The sequence below is a fragment of the Festucalex cinctus genome, chromosome 1 (genome assembly GCF_051991245.1).
Source record: "Festucalex cinctus isolate MCC-2025b chromosome 1, RoL_Fcin_1.0, whole genome shotgun sequence".
In the NCBI taxonomy this organism is placed as follows: domain Eukaryota; kingdom Metazoa; phylum Chordata; class Actinopteri; order Syngnathiformes; family Syngnathidae; genus Festucalex; species Festucalex cinctus.
In genome coordinates, this window is record NC_135411.1 from 25,762,120 (window position 1) to 25,778,269 (window position 16,150).

A 16,150-nucleotide genomic window follows, 5' to 3' on the forward strand; every position below is an offset into this window, starting at 1 on the left:
AAAATGTGTTATTTGTCTAATGTTTTAATACATTTTATTTACATATATCTAAACCTAATATGATACTGGGTTGCGATAGCTGTCAGGTTGACTCCATGCAACACAGGTGCGAAGCGGAACCTTTCAGGTCGACGTTGCAACTGACCTTGAGCTTGTCAAACTTGTCGTCGACGTCTTGCAGCCAGGACATGAACTGCCTGGCGTTGAATCGGTCCCTCACTGACGTTTTGCCGTCGTCGCTCTGCAACGCAAACACGCTCACGTCAGGTGGCCGCCAGTCAAGGATGACCTGGTTGCTCCCGCGGTTCTAACCTGGACCTCTTGGGGCATGTTGTAGACTTCGGCGTCCAGTAGCACGGTGCAGGCGCTGAACGGCAGAGTCTGATTGGCCAGCGTCCTCGCAGCCCGATAGTGCACACGCAGGACTTCCTGCTCGTTGGACACGATCAGCTTCTCCTGGAAGACCAAAGAAAGAAAAAACATTAACACGCGTGACATTGGTGAATTTTGAAAAATTTTATTGTGTCTGAGGAGCTTTATACGCAACTGACTGGTGACCAGCAAGAGGTGAAAAACAAAAGAAGCTGGATGGATGGAAAACAGTGACTTGTAGGCCGTCTCACCCGCTCAATGCTGTGTTGCAGGCGCAGTTTCATGCGGACCACCTCCTGTTGCTTGAACATCTCTTTCAGCTGCTCAGGTAGCGAGGGAGGCGGCGTTATCTGTCCAGGATATTACCATTATTTGAACCTCAAGTTCTACATTTAGTGGTAGGATGTCAATGGTTGGACTTACCGTGGGAATACACAGCTTGCTGAGTGGGTTACCATCCAGGAGGTAGGAGCCGTTGAATGTGACATACTCGTCGTAGTACTGCGGCGGCTGAGGTGCGACGCTGCACAGCACTTTGCGCTTCTCCTCGATCTTCCTCCGGATGTGCAGGAACTCGTAGTAAGGGTTAGCGCGCTCTGTTTGGTAGGGCTCGATCTCCTCCAGCTTGACAGACGCCACAATAGCAGCGAGCGATTGCTGCTGTATGGGTTCACCACTCTCCCGTTCCTGGTCCTGCGGTAGGGCCGGACCTGCCTGGCAGGGGGGTGGCTTAGGCATCTTCCTTTTGCGCGGGTGCGGCAAGTGCAGGTCCACTTCCTCGTCTGAAGAGCGCAGCTTGACCTTGGTGCCAGAGCAGTCCGACTCCGGTTCTCCAGACTGGGGGGAAGAGCTACCTGAGGCGCTACTGCTGCTGCGACTGCTACAGCTGCTGCTGCTGCTCAGGTCACTGTGGCCCGCCGGCTGCATAGCAGCCAGACTTGAGTCTTCAGCCGAGGATTCCGGTTTCCTGTCCGAAGGGTCCACTTCCATGGGCTCTGGGTGAAATTCAGAGGATAACTCCGCAGTCTGCTGCTCTTCGAGTGAGGAACTTGGACTGTTCTCAAGGTTCTGCTGGACGTCGCACATCTCTTGCTCCTTCGTCGTGATCGACTCATCGTCCGACATCTCCATTGGAGTGTCACAGGTGGTGATTACATCAGGATGTCGTGGGTCCACATTCTCTTGCGAACATTTAGACTCTGTGCTTATTAGAGTTTCAGTCATGCTGGTAGTGGGTACCGGACTGTCTTTCGACTCTATCTTGGTGCTCTCAGGGACATTTTGAACACTTTGGTGTTCTACGCCATCCATGATGGACAGTTTTTCCTTCTGCTCCAAAAGCTGGGCCGAAGAAGAGTCCACCGGCTGATTGACTGGTGGGATGGGCTCCCCAGGCAGGAGGCTTTCAGGGTTTGTGAGCTCTGGTGGTTCTGTCGACAGAAATGCTGACGGTGGGTCAAAGTCCCTGTTGGTGGTTTCCGGTTGTGAAGTTGGACTTTCCAGACAGGGGATGTCCCTCATGAAAGCGGCATCAGAGGTTTCTAATGCAGGACTACCACATAGTGTGAGACTTGGAGGCTCTCTGTTCGGTGAGGAGCTGCCAGCAGTACACTCTGCGACCAACTCAGCATTTGAACACTGCTGACTGACACCCACCTCTTCACTTTCTGTTGACGTCTCCCTTGTCCGCGGACCTTCTGCTTGGTGTTTTGGTGGACTGTCAGAAACCCTGGTTTCAGTGGATGCGTTGGCATCCTCGTCCAAGATGGCCTTGAGGTACGGCGATTCATGTTTGCCAGGAAGTGTCATCCGTTGCACATCCGGAAGAACAACGCAGTCCTTATCCAGAACAGATGGCAACCTGGTGGCCTGGATAACGAGGGAGGACTGCAGGAATGTGGGCTGTATGTCAGCCGGCTCCGGATTCATGTCGGAGTCATACTCCACGTTCTTAGGGGTCAACATCGCTGCCTGGCAGGAGTCCTCAGAGCTGGCGACTGAGACCAGGGACACAGACCTAGACATGAGGTTGCAGTGCTCACTCTCGGGCCGGGGGGATCTACTCATGCAGTTCTCAACCGCCGACATGACCTTGGCGCCGATGGAGGGCAGGCTCTTTCCGTCTAGGGACACAGTTCTGAGACTGGAGACATCCTTCAGGGGTTTTTCTCTGCCGTGGGCATCGGAAGCTTCAGAGCTTTTGGAGCGCATGAGTTCTTTGCTGAAGCACACGTCGGTCTTAGTCCTGTCTTTTGGCCTGGATTTTCCAGGGTCCGGCAGAGGCCTCTGTTTGAGCCTCTCCCGCTCCTTCTGTTTTATCTTCTCCAGGTGCTTCCGGTGCCACTGCTCGATCTCTTGGTCCTTTAGGCTGAGCATTCGCTCAAAGCTGGTCTGCATCAGGTCATCATTCACCAAGCGCTTCTCTTTGGGCCTAGCATCTCTTGCTCCGGCAATGGGGGTTTTCGGTTTGGCCTTTTCGGCATCCGTTTCACTTGGCTTTATTTTGCCGGTCTTGGTTTGTTGGGAGCGGTCCTTGTGTCGGTCCTTGTCTTTGTGCCTGTCCAGATCTCTGTCTCGCTCCCTCCTGTCCCGATCTTTCTCTGGAGTCCTCCCCATATCCTCTTTAGATTTGGTGAATGAAGATTTGCCACTTTCAGAGAGATAAGCTTTCTTGTCTTCCAGAAGTAATTTCAGATTGGAACTTGAGGAAATAGTTGAATCTTTTAGCCTCTCTTTTCTTTTTCGGTCACAGTCCTTATCCTTAGAGCGCTCAGATCTGCCGTAATCTGAGGTTTTCTCCAAAGGCTTCTTCTTATCGGAACTCACGCGATCTCTTTCTCTGTGATCTGTGACGCCGTAATCTCGATCAGAGCGTTTGTCCGGCTTGTCTCGGCTCTTTCGGCTGTCTTCGTGCTTCTTTGCAGCGGATAGAGACTTGAGTTTATCACTCTCCTTGTAGTTTTTATCACCTGGCGAGTGGCAGGAAACGGCCCCAGATCGCTCTTTTTCCTTCCAACGCTCCAACTGATTCTGCGGTTCCGCTTTGTCTGTGTGCTCTGACTTGAGCTTTTTTTCCTTGTCCGGATGCTTTTTCTCAATTTTTTCCGGTTCCTTCTCTTTTCCTGGGAGCCGCTTGTCTGTTTTCTCGCGCGTGTGCCCCAGATGGTCCTGATCAGCTGCCAGAGTTATGGGCTTCTCGTCCGTCTCCTCTTTCATGCTGTTGCTCTGCGGCAGCTCGGCATCTGGAATCCGCCCGCCGCACTCGCCTCTGTCGTCGCGCTCTTTCGCCCTTTCCTCTCTGCGCTCTTTTTTCACTGCCTTGTCCCTGTCACGCTCATCCCTCGGCCGCTTGTCTTTGCCGCTGGAATGTTTTTCCTTGGCATTCTTCTCCTCCTTGAAAGGAGAGCCGTCAGACATCCTCTGGAGGGCGCTGTGCTCTTCCCCATCACGTTTCACAGGCGGCGCGTCATCCGCCTCATCGCTTTTGAAGAAGTTCTCCTTCCAAAACTCTCTGTCAAACTCCAGATTCCTGTGGCCGTCTCTCCTGGCGTCCTTCTGTCTGTGACGGCTGCGCTCCGCCTCGTACTCTCTCCGATGTTTGTCTTTCTCCTTATGTTTGACTTTGTGCTTCTTCACTGCTTTGATGTCTAGGTCTGTTTTGCGCACGGCGCCCTCGGTCCCGACTGGGCCAGCGGTGTCCCTGCACGGGCTAGCGTGACCGTCGTCGCGCTCACTGTCCCTCTGGTGGTGCTTGCTCTTCTCTTTGTGCTTGTGGGCCTTGGTGCTAGAGCCTTCCGTGGAGTAGTCAGCATCCGAGTAGTTGTTGTACTTGATGGCATCGGTGGGACATGAGCTATTTTCCTGCTTGAGCGGTGTATGCTTGTCGACCAGACCGTGGTTGAGTTTAGGTGACTTGATGGCCGACAAGTGGAAGAGATGCACAGATGAGTCGTCTTTGGGGCTAAAGGACATCTTGAAGGAGTCCTCCTCGCGGCCTTTGTCCGTGCCCTCTGACACGGTGGCCAGCTGGAGGACCAGCGTCTTGCTGTTCTCCTTCCCATCTTCTTGGTTTTCCTTATTTTTATTCTGGCTCTTGTTCTTTCTCTTGACTTTGCCCTTGTCTTTCTGCTCGCTGCTGTCCTTTTTGGTCTTGACGCCCTCTGAGTTCTGAGAGCAGGTAGGGGAGCTCCTCTTGTCGGGGAGGCTCTCTTGCTCATCGCTGGACGTATCCGAGCTGCAGTGCACCCGAGGGATCTTCGGCTTCTTTGACTTGGAGGGAGCTTCCCCTTTGGCACTCTGCTTCCCAGCCACATTGTTGCACTCCTTGTCCTCCTTCTCCCTCTGTCTCAATTCTCGCCGCAGGATATGTCGATCATTGAGCGCTTTACTCAGATCATCCTCCTCTTCCTCATCCTTGAACTCATACTCGTCCAGGTCAGGCATGCACGATGATGACTTAGCTTTGGCATCAGAGTCCTTCTCTGCATCTGAGTCATCCATGTTGTCGTCCATGCTGGACGGGTTGACAGATGGTGGATCCTCGGAATCTGCAATACAAAAAGATGGAATATATATGGTAAGTCTCTTAACCATTTAACCTTGTAAACACATCTAAATCTTACATGTACCTGAGGAGCTGTCATCTTGATCGGAGAGCACCGCCTCTCCTTTCAACAGCTGCTCCAGCTCCTCAGAGTCAGCCACGTCCACTGGACGCTCGCCGCGCTTGTTCGCCTGGAAGGCGTCTCCACCGTGGCGTAGCAGCAATTTCACAATCTGGATGAGAATCGCAGGATTTGGAATGAGCCATACATAAACATGATCTTGACAGATAATCGGTGTGCGTCTTACGTCTTTGTGCCCGCTGCTGGATGCGTCATGGAGAGGTGTGTCGTCATCCAGTCCCTGCGTGTTCACCTCAGCGCCAGCTGCTATTAACACCTTAGCCACATCGTAGTAGCCCAGGTTACAAGCTTCATGAAGTGGAGTCCAACCTGCTCAAAACACCAAAACATTTTTTAGGGGTGTAACAATACATGTATTTGTAATAGGAATGATATGGTACACAGATGCACTAAGTTCCTAATATGGCTGAGTGAAGATGGGGAAAAAAAACATTCACAAATGTTTTGATTGACATCAAAATCACGATAAATAAAAACAATTGTTCGGTGATTTACAAATTAAGTATTTATTCAAAACTACTATCATAGCCATGGCCATTCATCGCTGCACATTTTAACACTTTTTTTTTTTTTTTTGTCAAGTACATAATGACCTTGTAAAATATGCATTTTCATTCTGCTGCAGCCTCACTTTAGCTGCATTGCTTCTTTGCACACATTAAAATCATTGATAAACATTATTGTATTTATGCATATTATTTTCTTTTTTTCTATTTTTATTTTCATAAGTCTTGGGACTTAGTGGGCTAACCTGGGACTTTGGGTATTGTATTTCGTGGTATGTTATGTGGAAATGTGTGATGATGGTAAGACAATAAAAATTCCAGAATCCTTGAAAACTCAACTTTGAATATAACTTGAAAGAACAACCAGAAAATAAATAAATAGCAACGTTAAATAAGAATAACCTTTATATATATATATATATATATTAAGGGTGTCACGATTTCGATTTTTTATCGAAATCGATCGAAATTACGTCACGATTTCGAGCATCGAAATAGAAGAGAGGACACACGATTCGATGCCCCCCCCCCCGCGCCCGCCGCCACCGCCACCTCCCAGGAAAGCAAATGAGACGCAGCCATTCAGCTACTAGCTAACGGCACTTGTTAGCTGACTTCTCCTGCAGTCATGATGGCAAGCGCGGACAGACACAGCAATGGTGCTTCAAGCCGCTCCCGCTTCTCTCGTCACCAGTTTGGAAACATTTTGCGTTCCCGGTGAGTTATGTCGACAACGTTCACGTTGTCGATAAAAAGACCACAGTTGCAAGATATGCTATGTGCGCGTACTGTACTCGGCCACGGTGTTACGCCCGGCTCGTCAAGGGGAAGGGAAGTAACACAATAACAGAAAATATAGAGTAGATAAACACGGGTCGACTTTAACATCTGAGTAGTTTTAATTGAAATTTCAGGCAGGGGTTTGACAAGGGAGTGAAAGTGGAAGGTGAACAAATAATAACCGCATTTGACAGAACTGACAGAACGGAGGAGAAACAACAATAACCAATAGGGGTATAATACACGGATACACAATAGCGTCGCGCTGGCACAGTCGTCCAATCGGAGTGTCGCGCTGGCACAGTCGTCCAATCGGAGTGTCGCGCTGGCACAGTCCTCCAATCAGAGTGTCGCGCTGGCGCATTCAAACTGAAGTACCATTATACGGGCACCAGCCGACACAAACACACACATACATACTAGGGGAGCGGAGCCGGCGGCGGGCCCGAGCCGCCAGCCGTAACAACGGGAAACACGACAAACATGACGGGACATTTACGCAGGCATCACAAAGATTTAGATTTATCAAATTCAACTAGAAGTGGGAAAACAACGGTCCAACCAACTATTTCATCCTCATTTACAGTGAAACTTCCACACACTTCAGCTCGCGCGAAACGCCAGATCCATAGGTCTATTTATAGCAGCAGACCTGCAGCCTTGGAAAACGCTGGATTCAAACATTTAATTAGTGTACTTGAACCACGCTACAGTATGCCCAGCAACTGTAAATGTTGGGATATAGTTTGTTCAGGCTGTATTTGTTCCATGACTTTGGATACAATATATTTTTTGTTGTTGTTGCACATTGCACATTATTTTAAGAGGAACGCACAGCACACTGTTGTAACCAAAAACAGTCAATAGATGGCAGGCACCCACTGTGACTTTTTGTTTTTGTTTTTTTATTTTTTATTTTACACTTCAGTAAGAACAAGACGGTTAACTTTATATTGTAAATAAATTCTTTGAATTTGATCATTCCTGCCTAATGTCAATTATCATATATTACATAAATTTACACAAAAATAATATGGAAATTGCATCACCTATATGTAGCCGATCTTTTGAAATAAGATTTACTGTACAATGAATAGAACCAATGATCATAGACTAGCCTTAGCCTACAGAAGCATATGCCTCTGTGTTATAAAGTGGGGGAGCGAAAAAAAAAAAAAAAAAAAAAAAAAAAAATCGAAAAAAAAATCGAATCGTGACCCCAAAATCGAAATTTAAATCGAATCGTGGAGTTGGCGAATCGTGACACCCCTAATATATATATATATATATATATATATATATATATATATATATATATATATATATATATATATATATATACACACACACACACACACACATACATACACACACATATATACATATATATAAATAGAGCAATAAAAAGCAATAAAATACTGGCTCTCCATGTTGTGCCCACGTTGGCCTCTTCCAGGCAGTGTGGTGACGTACATGGATGGAGCACACACAATGAGAAAACTCATTTTTAACAGATTGGAGAGAATAAGCACCTTGCGTATGTTTATTACTTGAATGTACTCATTGTGTTACTACAGCGTTTGTGTGTGTGTGAATATTGATTATTGGAATGAATATCACTCCCAGAGGTCAATCCTAATTTTTCGTTAGCATGACAATGGGATTTTACATTCAGGGTACTTTCACAAAATCCGGAACTTGCACACATACCACACTGTTGGGCACATCAATCGTTTTTTCCCCCTTTGATTATAATATATATATGCTGAAGATTGAAACAAGCCAAAAAAAGAAATCCAGATTAAATTTCAATGAACTACCCAGCCCCCGATAAGGTATAGGAAGCGTAACATTACTAAAAAAAAAAAAAAAAAAAAAAAAACGGACTATTGATATTGCACTGTACAAAAAACATAATCTAACTGTACAATACGATTTAAAAAAAGAAGTATATATTTTGAGAATTTTAAAATTGATATTCCATGTTCCTTAAAAGAAAGGGTTTACATACACACACACACACAAAAAACAAAAACACAGTCAACCAAAATATCACCTTAAAACCACGACATGTAACAAATTGTGAAGTTTTTTTGCCCATACCATTACATCCTACATCTTTTCATTTACTATGATCACAGCAAAATGCTAAATAATTGCGAATGAGTTAAAATTAGTTAAATTAAATGAATGAAGTGGAGATTTCCTGGCATCGCGGTCCCACCTGCAAAGTCTTTGACGTTGACATCAGCTCCCAAGCTGATGAGCTCCTTGACTTGCTTGGCGTCACCCCGTATGGCAGCCATGTGCAGTGGGGTCTCGCCGCGCTCGTTCCGCTTGTTGACTTTGTCCTTCTGCCGTGACGAAGCGCTGCTGGGGACCTTCTTGGGCACTGGCGTGGTCTGCGAGGGGTGGCTGGGTGTGGAATCTGTTCAACAGACATATATAGGTTCCATTTCAGTAAGCCACAGAAATAGTTATTTTTTGCAAAGGATAAAGTAACAAACCTGTGAGTATTGGTAAATGTTGTCTGTCTACATGTGCTGCTCCACTGTTTTGTGTTCAAATTTTAATTGCTTAAAATTTTCCAATGCGGATGCTATGTTATCCCGTCTGTGATGTTTTGTTTTGTGTGTTAGCATTAAGCCAGCAGAAGTAAAAGTTGTGTGGCAATTTTTAAAAACCCGAGGTGCAATTTTCCCTGTTTTATGTTTGATTTAACTTCGACTGGGAGTAGCAATAAACAGCTTGAAACATATTTTTGAAGAATTATTCACTATCTGCTAAACTGTTGCTTGCTGTGACGAGAGTTAACTGCCAACATTAATTTTTTGCTTGCAAGTTAAAGCTCCCCCCAAAAAAGTGCTCCAACAACAGCTCGTATCTTTTTTTCTTTTTTTTTTTAAGTTGCTGACGGTTTAGTCGCAACGATATAGTTGTGGTTTAGTTGCTCGGTGAGCAGTGTGCCTAACTTTAACTAAAAGCTTCTGTGGGGGGAAATGGTGCACAAACCTGGACTGTTGGCCGTCATTTGCATGAGTAGTGCCATTTGCTTGCGCTCCGACAGCGGGTAACCAAACAAAAGGTTGGGGGCTTGGGACTTCTTGCCCCCGGCCTCCTTTTTCACCTTCTTCTTATCCGGTCCATCCTTATCTACAAAAGAAAACAAAAAATAACACATTACACATAGAGACAGAGATTCCTATGTTGACTACAGGCCCCTCCACCTTGTATCTAAAAGCAGATTACAAGTATGAGGTCGAAAAGACAAAAACTCGACCGCCCACCCATACCCACCCACCGTTACCGCTCCCCAGCCTGTGGCGACACACATGCGTGGGCAGATGCAGGGTGAGAAAAAACACACACACGTGCTTGTGTGTTTGCGGCGGGCGAGGCGGAAAAAGGGGGAGAGAAGCGACTTCGTAGAGGGCAGCAGCAGTACCATTAGCGGCAGTGGATTACCTGCGTATGTCCGGCAGGGGGCCGCTAATCTCTCCCCCCAGGTCTCAGCGGACTGGCCTGGGTCTGACTCATCTGTGGTGCAAAGCATCGTGGGAAAGCACGGTGTTAAATGCTCGCCCTGCTCACTTACACGTACGCACGTTATGTATGAGTCATGGTGACACACAACGGAGGGCAGCAGTGGACATCATCCATCCGCGTTATTTTCAACTCATAATTACAACGAAAGGTTTTTAACAACAGTTAATGTGGATTCTTACGGGAAACCACTGGAATACACGCTTGTATTAAATATCAGAGCTAATACATCAGTGATAATACCTGCTCCATTTTGTACAAGGTCCACTGGCAAATACATTGGGAGTCTTGTAATAATTGCTGCATTAATTTGAATTAAATTTTAATCACATGTAAATTGTGTAGGGATGCACGATATCGATGGCCGATAATTAGTGACAATTATCGACCAATATGACATCATACAGATAAACCGCATAATAAAGAAATACGCCGATAATAACAGACATGCCACGTTGGTCCATCTGTTGTGGTTGTGCCCAACTCCTCAACTCCTCCACTCTCCTAGTGTCGCACATTTGTGACGTCAAAATGCGTGACACCTCGTGTTTACACAAGATGCATCATGAAGACATAGCATTCGCCAGTGTGGGCTTTCTTTACTGTCCTATTATGGAAAATAACTAACACAACACCTCTATTTTCTTTAAGATTGGGCTTTTCAGTTATTCTACATGAAGCAATACCGAAGTGACATGACTGGTAAACCTGCTCGGAACAGACCGCTTGCTTTCCTGTCTAGCTGACCCTCCCTTTCTCCTCCCAAAACCTAACCAGGCGCGCATAAAAATCTTTCCATTAGGGATGCTCGATTATAAAGAAAATATTAATCACAATATTTTGGTAATAATTGAAATCAGGATTAGGATGATCCTTTATTTTTTGGTACGAAACAATAAACTGTTTAACCGTAAAAAATATTAAGACAAAATTCTTGAAAACACTATAAATAGAATAAAAAGTTTCTTTTGGATAAAAACATTTTAGCGGATGAATTGAATAAATTATGTCTAACTAATAAGTAAGTCGATATTTTTTTGCAAAATTAACTTGAATACAAATATACCTTCAAATCCTACTATAAGTCTAACATGTACAAATGTATTGAAACACTGAAGCTGAGTTTTAATGATAGCTCTGCTTCAAAGTCAACTAGCAAGTCATTATGAGTTTGCCAATACAAAACAGTGGCGTTTTAAAAATGCAACAAAAAACTGTGAGGGTAACATTTTGGGGAGTGTTGTGGGATTTTCAGTAGTTAGTAGCCGAGATGAATAGAACAGTCTGGAAAACAGTTTGTCTTTCTTTATATTTTAAATGTCAAATATATCAAGTCTTACAGAGCAGTCTACAATAGGTGACCTGTGAGAGTGTGCGCAATAAATTATTATTGGAAGTAGGGCTGTTCAATTAATTGAAATTTAATTACAATTTCAATTTACACTCCAACTAAAAAAAAAAAAAAAAAAAGGTGATTAATAGTTACCGGTACTAATTTTGTGTTGTTTGAGTTGTTTAAATTGATAAATTTACACTTTTTTTTTTACATTTTAAAATAACTAATTTAATAAATTCTATATTGGCTTTCAGAATTCAAAGCTTGTGTCTGCAATAATGCGCTGCTTACACTTACATGGTTTTAACTCATGTTTATTCTTTGGCATTTAAAAACGCAGGAGACTGCCACTCTGAACTTTACACACTTTGTTTTTAATTTAATGATATTTTAATGTGTTTTTATTTTGTTTTTTCTTTTTAAATGTACAGCAATTTGGTGTCTACCACTGCTGACCTTTAAATAAAGGGGTTGGTATGGCATGGCTGCAAACACAGGGGAGATGGTTTACAAAATCAGTTTCACTGTTGAACATTTAAGGACATTTCTGACTACTCCAGCAGTACTTTTCAAAAAAGCTAATAATGACTTTAATTGCCACTATGACACTGATTAATTTCTACATTGCTTTGTGTTATGACAAGAAAGGAGCCCTGTGGAAGACAATCACTGCATCAAATGCGCCAAATATTGCTCAAGATATGGCACCCAATTCAATGCATGGTGCAAAAGCAGTGATTTAGCCACATTTTGGAAACTTTTAGGCCGATATATATGTATGAGCAGTGCATCTGTTGGTTGCGGCTAAGTACTGTACTCACACAGATGACTTGCAGCTGGGGTGAGATGGATTATGACTGGTGGCATTTTCATATTTGCCCGCGGATTGACTGGTGACCAGTTTGGTTGTAGCCAGCCAGAAAATGGATAATGGAATTTGCATTTATTTTGCAATTGCATGACATTAGTCGCCATACCCCAACAACAACAACAACAACAACAAAATTCATAGCATTGATTCAGTGGATGAGACCCTGTGATTGGTCCTGAGAATTCTCGTCAGTCCGTGAGGCGCCATCAACGTTTACGCGATGCGTCGGCCTCCGGGGAAGATAAAAGCTAAGCCGGGCAGCAGTGTTGTAAAATGCCCAATGGCACACTTTACTGTAATTACAGCATTTAAATCTAAACCAAACATACTGCGACTGGGCTAAATTCGGAGTCGATGACGGTTGCGCACCAGCCTGTTGCACAAGTTCAAGGCTTTGAGTTTGTGTCCAACATGGAAGCAAAGGAGAAACTCAAAAAAGAGAGAGAGAGAGCTCCTTTTTCTGAGAATTACACATTCTGTAAAAAAAAAACAAAAAAAACAAACACGTGTCCACGTCGGAGCCGTCTCCGACCGCACTCAAAACTCATACGTGGACCAAAGAAGAAAACAGCTGGGCGCAGTTGCAGGTTTTAAAATGGCTGCAGGGAGTATTTATGGCAGCGGGATGACAAAATCACAATGACCAACAACGTTGCAAAACTTTGTGGCTGATAGGCCATTTACTGCAGTTATTTTGAAGGAGACTGTGACAGTTTCTCTGTCTTTTCATAAAGATTGCAGCAAATATAAAATTAAACATAAATTGTAGCGTTCTGATAGGCACCCAGATGTTTATTTGAACAACAAAAGCAAATTGATCCTTCTTGTCCTGCGCTTTTGATGCCAAGCATCTCACTTCCTGGTTCTCCACCAATTAACAGCCACTCTTTCACCCATATATACGGCACCTTCAGGGAACTGCGGAGTTTACGAGGTCCCTAATAACACAAAACTACTGCTCCCAGTGAGAATATAATGATTCTTAATTGTTTTGCTGTTATTTTACAATTGTAATGTCTGTTTTACATGCCCAAAATGATCAAATTCTTTTGAAACGGTGAACATGTGTATATCATATCACCGCAGCACGGGATGGGTATTTACGTGGTGCTAATGCTAACTTCCAGCAGCATTTAGCCTCTCACAGGTTCTTCAGATGGAGCCAAAACAACAACAAACACCATTATATGTTCCTATACTTGTATGCTTCCTAAAAGCAAGACAAACTACCAATGTTGCTTTTCTGGGGGGGGGGGAGCAGTTATGTATTATATATACGTATAATATATAACGTTATTTTACGGTATTTATTATTTTCTTAAATTGTTCATTGAAGAATGTACTGCTCACAGTCTGATGTTGCACTGTCCTGAAAAGAAAATATTGAAGCTGTTTATAGTTTTTTTATTTAAATGTTACTTACGGTATATATTTGGTTCATTGAAGAATCTTGAATTTATTGGAGAACTTAATTGAAGAAGCCTACAACTAGTTTTTATGTTTAATTTTGTGATCATTAAATGTGTTCCTTTTACACCGAAGAAAAGCACTTAGGTTTGTGTTAGGTTTGACTTTCTGCCGCAGCCAAAATAATGACGATGAAGCCTAACGTTTCACACAATTTGAGAGCCAAAATAACTTATTTGACAACTGGCCGACATGGGCAGTGTGAGGACATGGCAACCCACCAGTTGGGCTTACAGAATGAAGAACAGGAGTTAAGGAGTCCTTACCGGTGTCTGAGTCTCGCTCCTCCGTCGTCGTCGTCGTCGTCGTCCGGGGCGGACTGTTTGTGAAGGAGAGCTTGCGCTTCATGGAAGACTTGACTTTCCCTTCCTTTCCCAGCAACTCGCTCCGGTCCAGCTTGGGTGTTTTGGTGAAGGGGGACAACTTGTCTTTGCACTGTTGGGGAGACAGAAAAATAAATAGACATTTGCTGAAATTAACGATTATTTTAATAATGGACATATTTGTTGAATAATTTGTCAATTAATTGATGAACCGGATAAAAAATAAAATAAAATACATTTCTAACCCTTTTTTCAAAGACACGATATCATTTCATTTTGACAGTGTCCATAAATGAATTATGACTCCGTTACCGGTTTGGTCCTTAAAATGTCAGAGAATTAGCAAAAAATGTTGCTTATTGTTTTTCAACATAAAAGCAATTGTCTTATTTTGAGTCAACACAAAGATAATCAGTCCGCTTTCTTTGGGGATCAAATAAATTGGATAATATTTACTGTTGAGAAGATGAAATTCTAAGCTTTTGGACAATTTAAAATGTAAAAAGGTATATAAATGATAAATCTATTATCAAAAATAATTAGCAATTACTTTGATAACCGGTCAACCGTTGCAATTCTAGACATTTTAATTAAAGATGCATTGTGGAGATTAATGTTGAAGATTTTTCTACATTATCAATGCTCTACCAATGCCCAGATTAGTACTAATAGCATTGACTTTAACTGTGACTGTGCCTATCAGCTTGCATCTTCCCTTCAAATTGGAGTGTTCGGGGTGAACATTACACAGTTTCTTGGTGTGGGGAGGGGTGGAGTGGCGCCTTGCACGAGCTTGACACTAAAGCTGCAGTTACACTTTAGGCCAGAAGTGGCAGTCATAAATACAAAAAAGGTACACTTTAAAAACAAACGTCCCAAAACGTACCAGCTGTATTACAACGTTTGAATAGCTAAACAACAAATTGAGGCTAAAAATGCAGATCCGTCCACATTCTGCATTACATTAACATTTACTATAACTGAAATCGAAAGATTAGTGGTCAGAAAGTTACACGAAGCTTTATCATCTTTAAAAATCCCATTTTTGTACTGATCTCATACAATGTGCAGGTGTACCTAATGACGTGCAGGTGTACCTAATGACGTGCAGGGTCCTACATGACGCCTTTTTAGGTGGTGCCCCAACCATGTTGTAACGCACCTGTTAAATCAGGTCAGCACTGTTGCTCTATATTCATGATATAATACTGCCATACAGTAAGTTTCACTGATTATTTCATATTTATATAGGTGCAGTGATACGAACGAACAGAAGAGTAGTGCCCGGCGGTAATGGCGTCTGACTTCTTTCAGAAGGGAGTTTAGTGTGTAAATGTATCACTCTTTTGAACACAAATTGTTTTTAGAAGAAAAAACGCTTTATTTCCGTGACCACAGCCAGCTTGCTGGACTATTTTCCTCTCATCCAACACCGGACTAGAACTCGTGTCACAGAACACTGTCAGGGGCAAGTCAGTGCTGATCGCACACACTGGAGGTGAGGATGAAATAGAGATTCATGTCAAAAAATCCCAAATATCCCTTTCAGTGGATAAAACTAAAATATTGAATGTTAAATATTATAAACGCAGGAACATGTTTCATCATATTTAATTATGAAATTAAATTTATACTGGCTCAAGTTGGGCCAGCGTCAGTGAATTTGAGGTGGCTTGACAAAGTCATGTAGTGGCCCCAGGCGACCGTTAATGCAGAACCCTGACGTGGCAAAGTGATCTCCTTAAAAGGGAAGTGAAGCTTGTCAAGTGAAACTTTTTGAATTTTGCATTTCTCTACCATGCTTGAGTAACGAGCAAGGTGTTAAAAAAAATAAAAGGCTTACTTCAAACTTAAGTCCAACTTCAAGAGAACAAATCATTATGAGTACTGGTCAAATTGACACTTCTTGTCATAAAGTAGATGCTATTCCCAAAAAAAAAATCCCGGGACAATTTCACAAAATCACATCTCATAAGACATTAACAAAATCATGCTAATTTTGCACAAAACCACATTAGACTTCCACTGAATTTACCAGCCACTCCACTTGCAAGAGTTGCTCAAAACTATTAGTGATAAAAGTGCTCTGTGTTGATTATGACCGGCCTTAACATTCAAAAAGTTCGTTTTTATCATCCGCAGCATCTGACGGGCATAGGTCACTCACCTAGACCTGTCCCAATAACATTTGTTAGAATTATATATTATCACAGAAACTATGACGAAAAACAATAATATCGCTTATGTTTAGTTTTGAATGTTGCTGA

At 43.3% G+C, this 16,150-nt stretch overlaps 1 protein-coding gene across 2 annotated transcripts in view; it reads right to left on the reverse strand.

Moving 5' to 3' along the window:
- ankrd12 (ankyrin repeat domain 12) overlaps positions 1–16,150 on the reverse strand; it is a 43,324-nt gene that overhangs the window by 1,175 nt on the left and 25,999 nt on the right. Inside the window, exons 3-12 of one of the 2 annotated variants that reach the window (XM_077525794.1) lie at positions 13,827–13,995; positions 9,809–9,880; positions 9,356–9,496; positions 8,568–8,771; positions 5,224–5,366; positions 5,001–5,148; positions 796–4,919; positions 624–722; positions 313–456; positions 146–241 (exon numbers count right to left, since the gene is read on the reverse strand). In XM_077525794.1, the coding sequence (XP_077381920.1) occupies positions 146–241; positions 313–456; positions 624–722; positions 796–4,919; positions 5,001–5,148; positions 5,224–5,366; positions 8,568–8,771; positions 9,356–9,496; positions 9,809–9,880; positions 13,827–13,995 (5,340 nt within the window). The remainder of the gene's footprint in view (positions 1–145; positions 242–312; positions 457–623; positions 723–795; positions 4,920–5,000; positions 5,149–5,223; positions 5,367–8,567; positions 8,772–9,355; positions 9,497–9,808; positions 9,881–13,826; positions 13,996–16,150) is intronic. The other variant, XM_077525795.1, reaches the window with a different exon arrangement.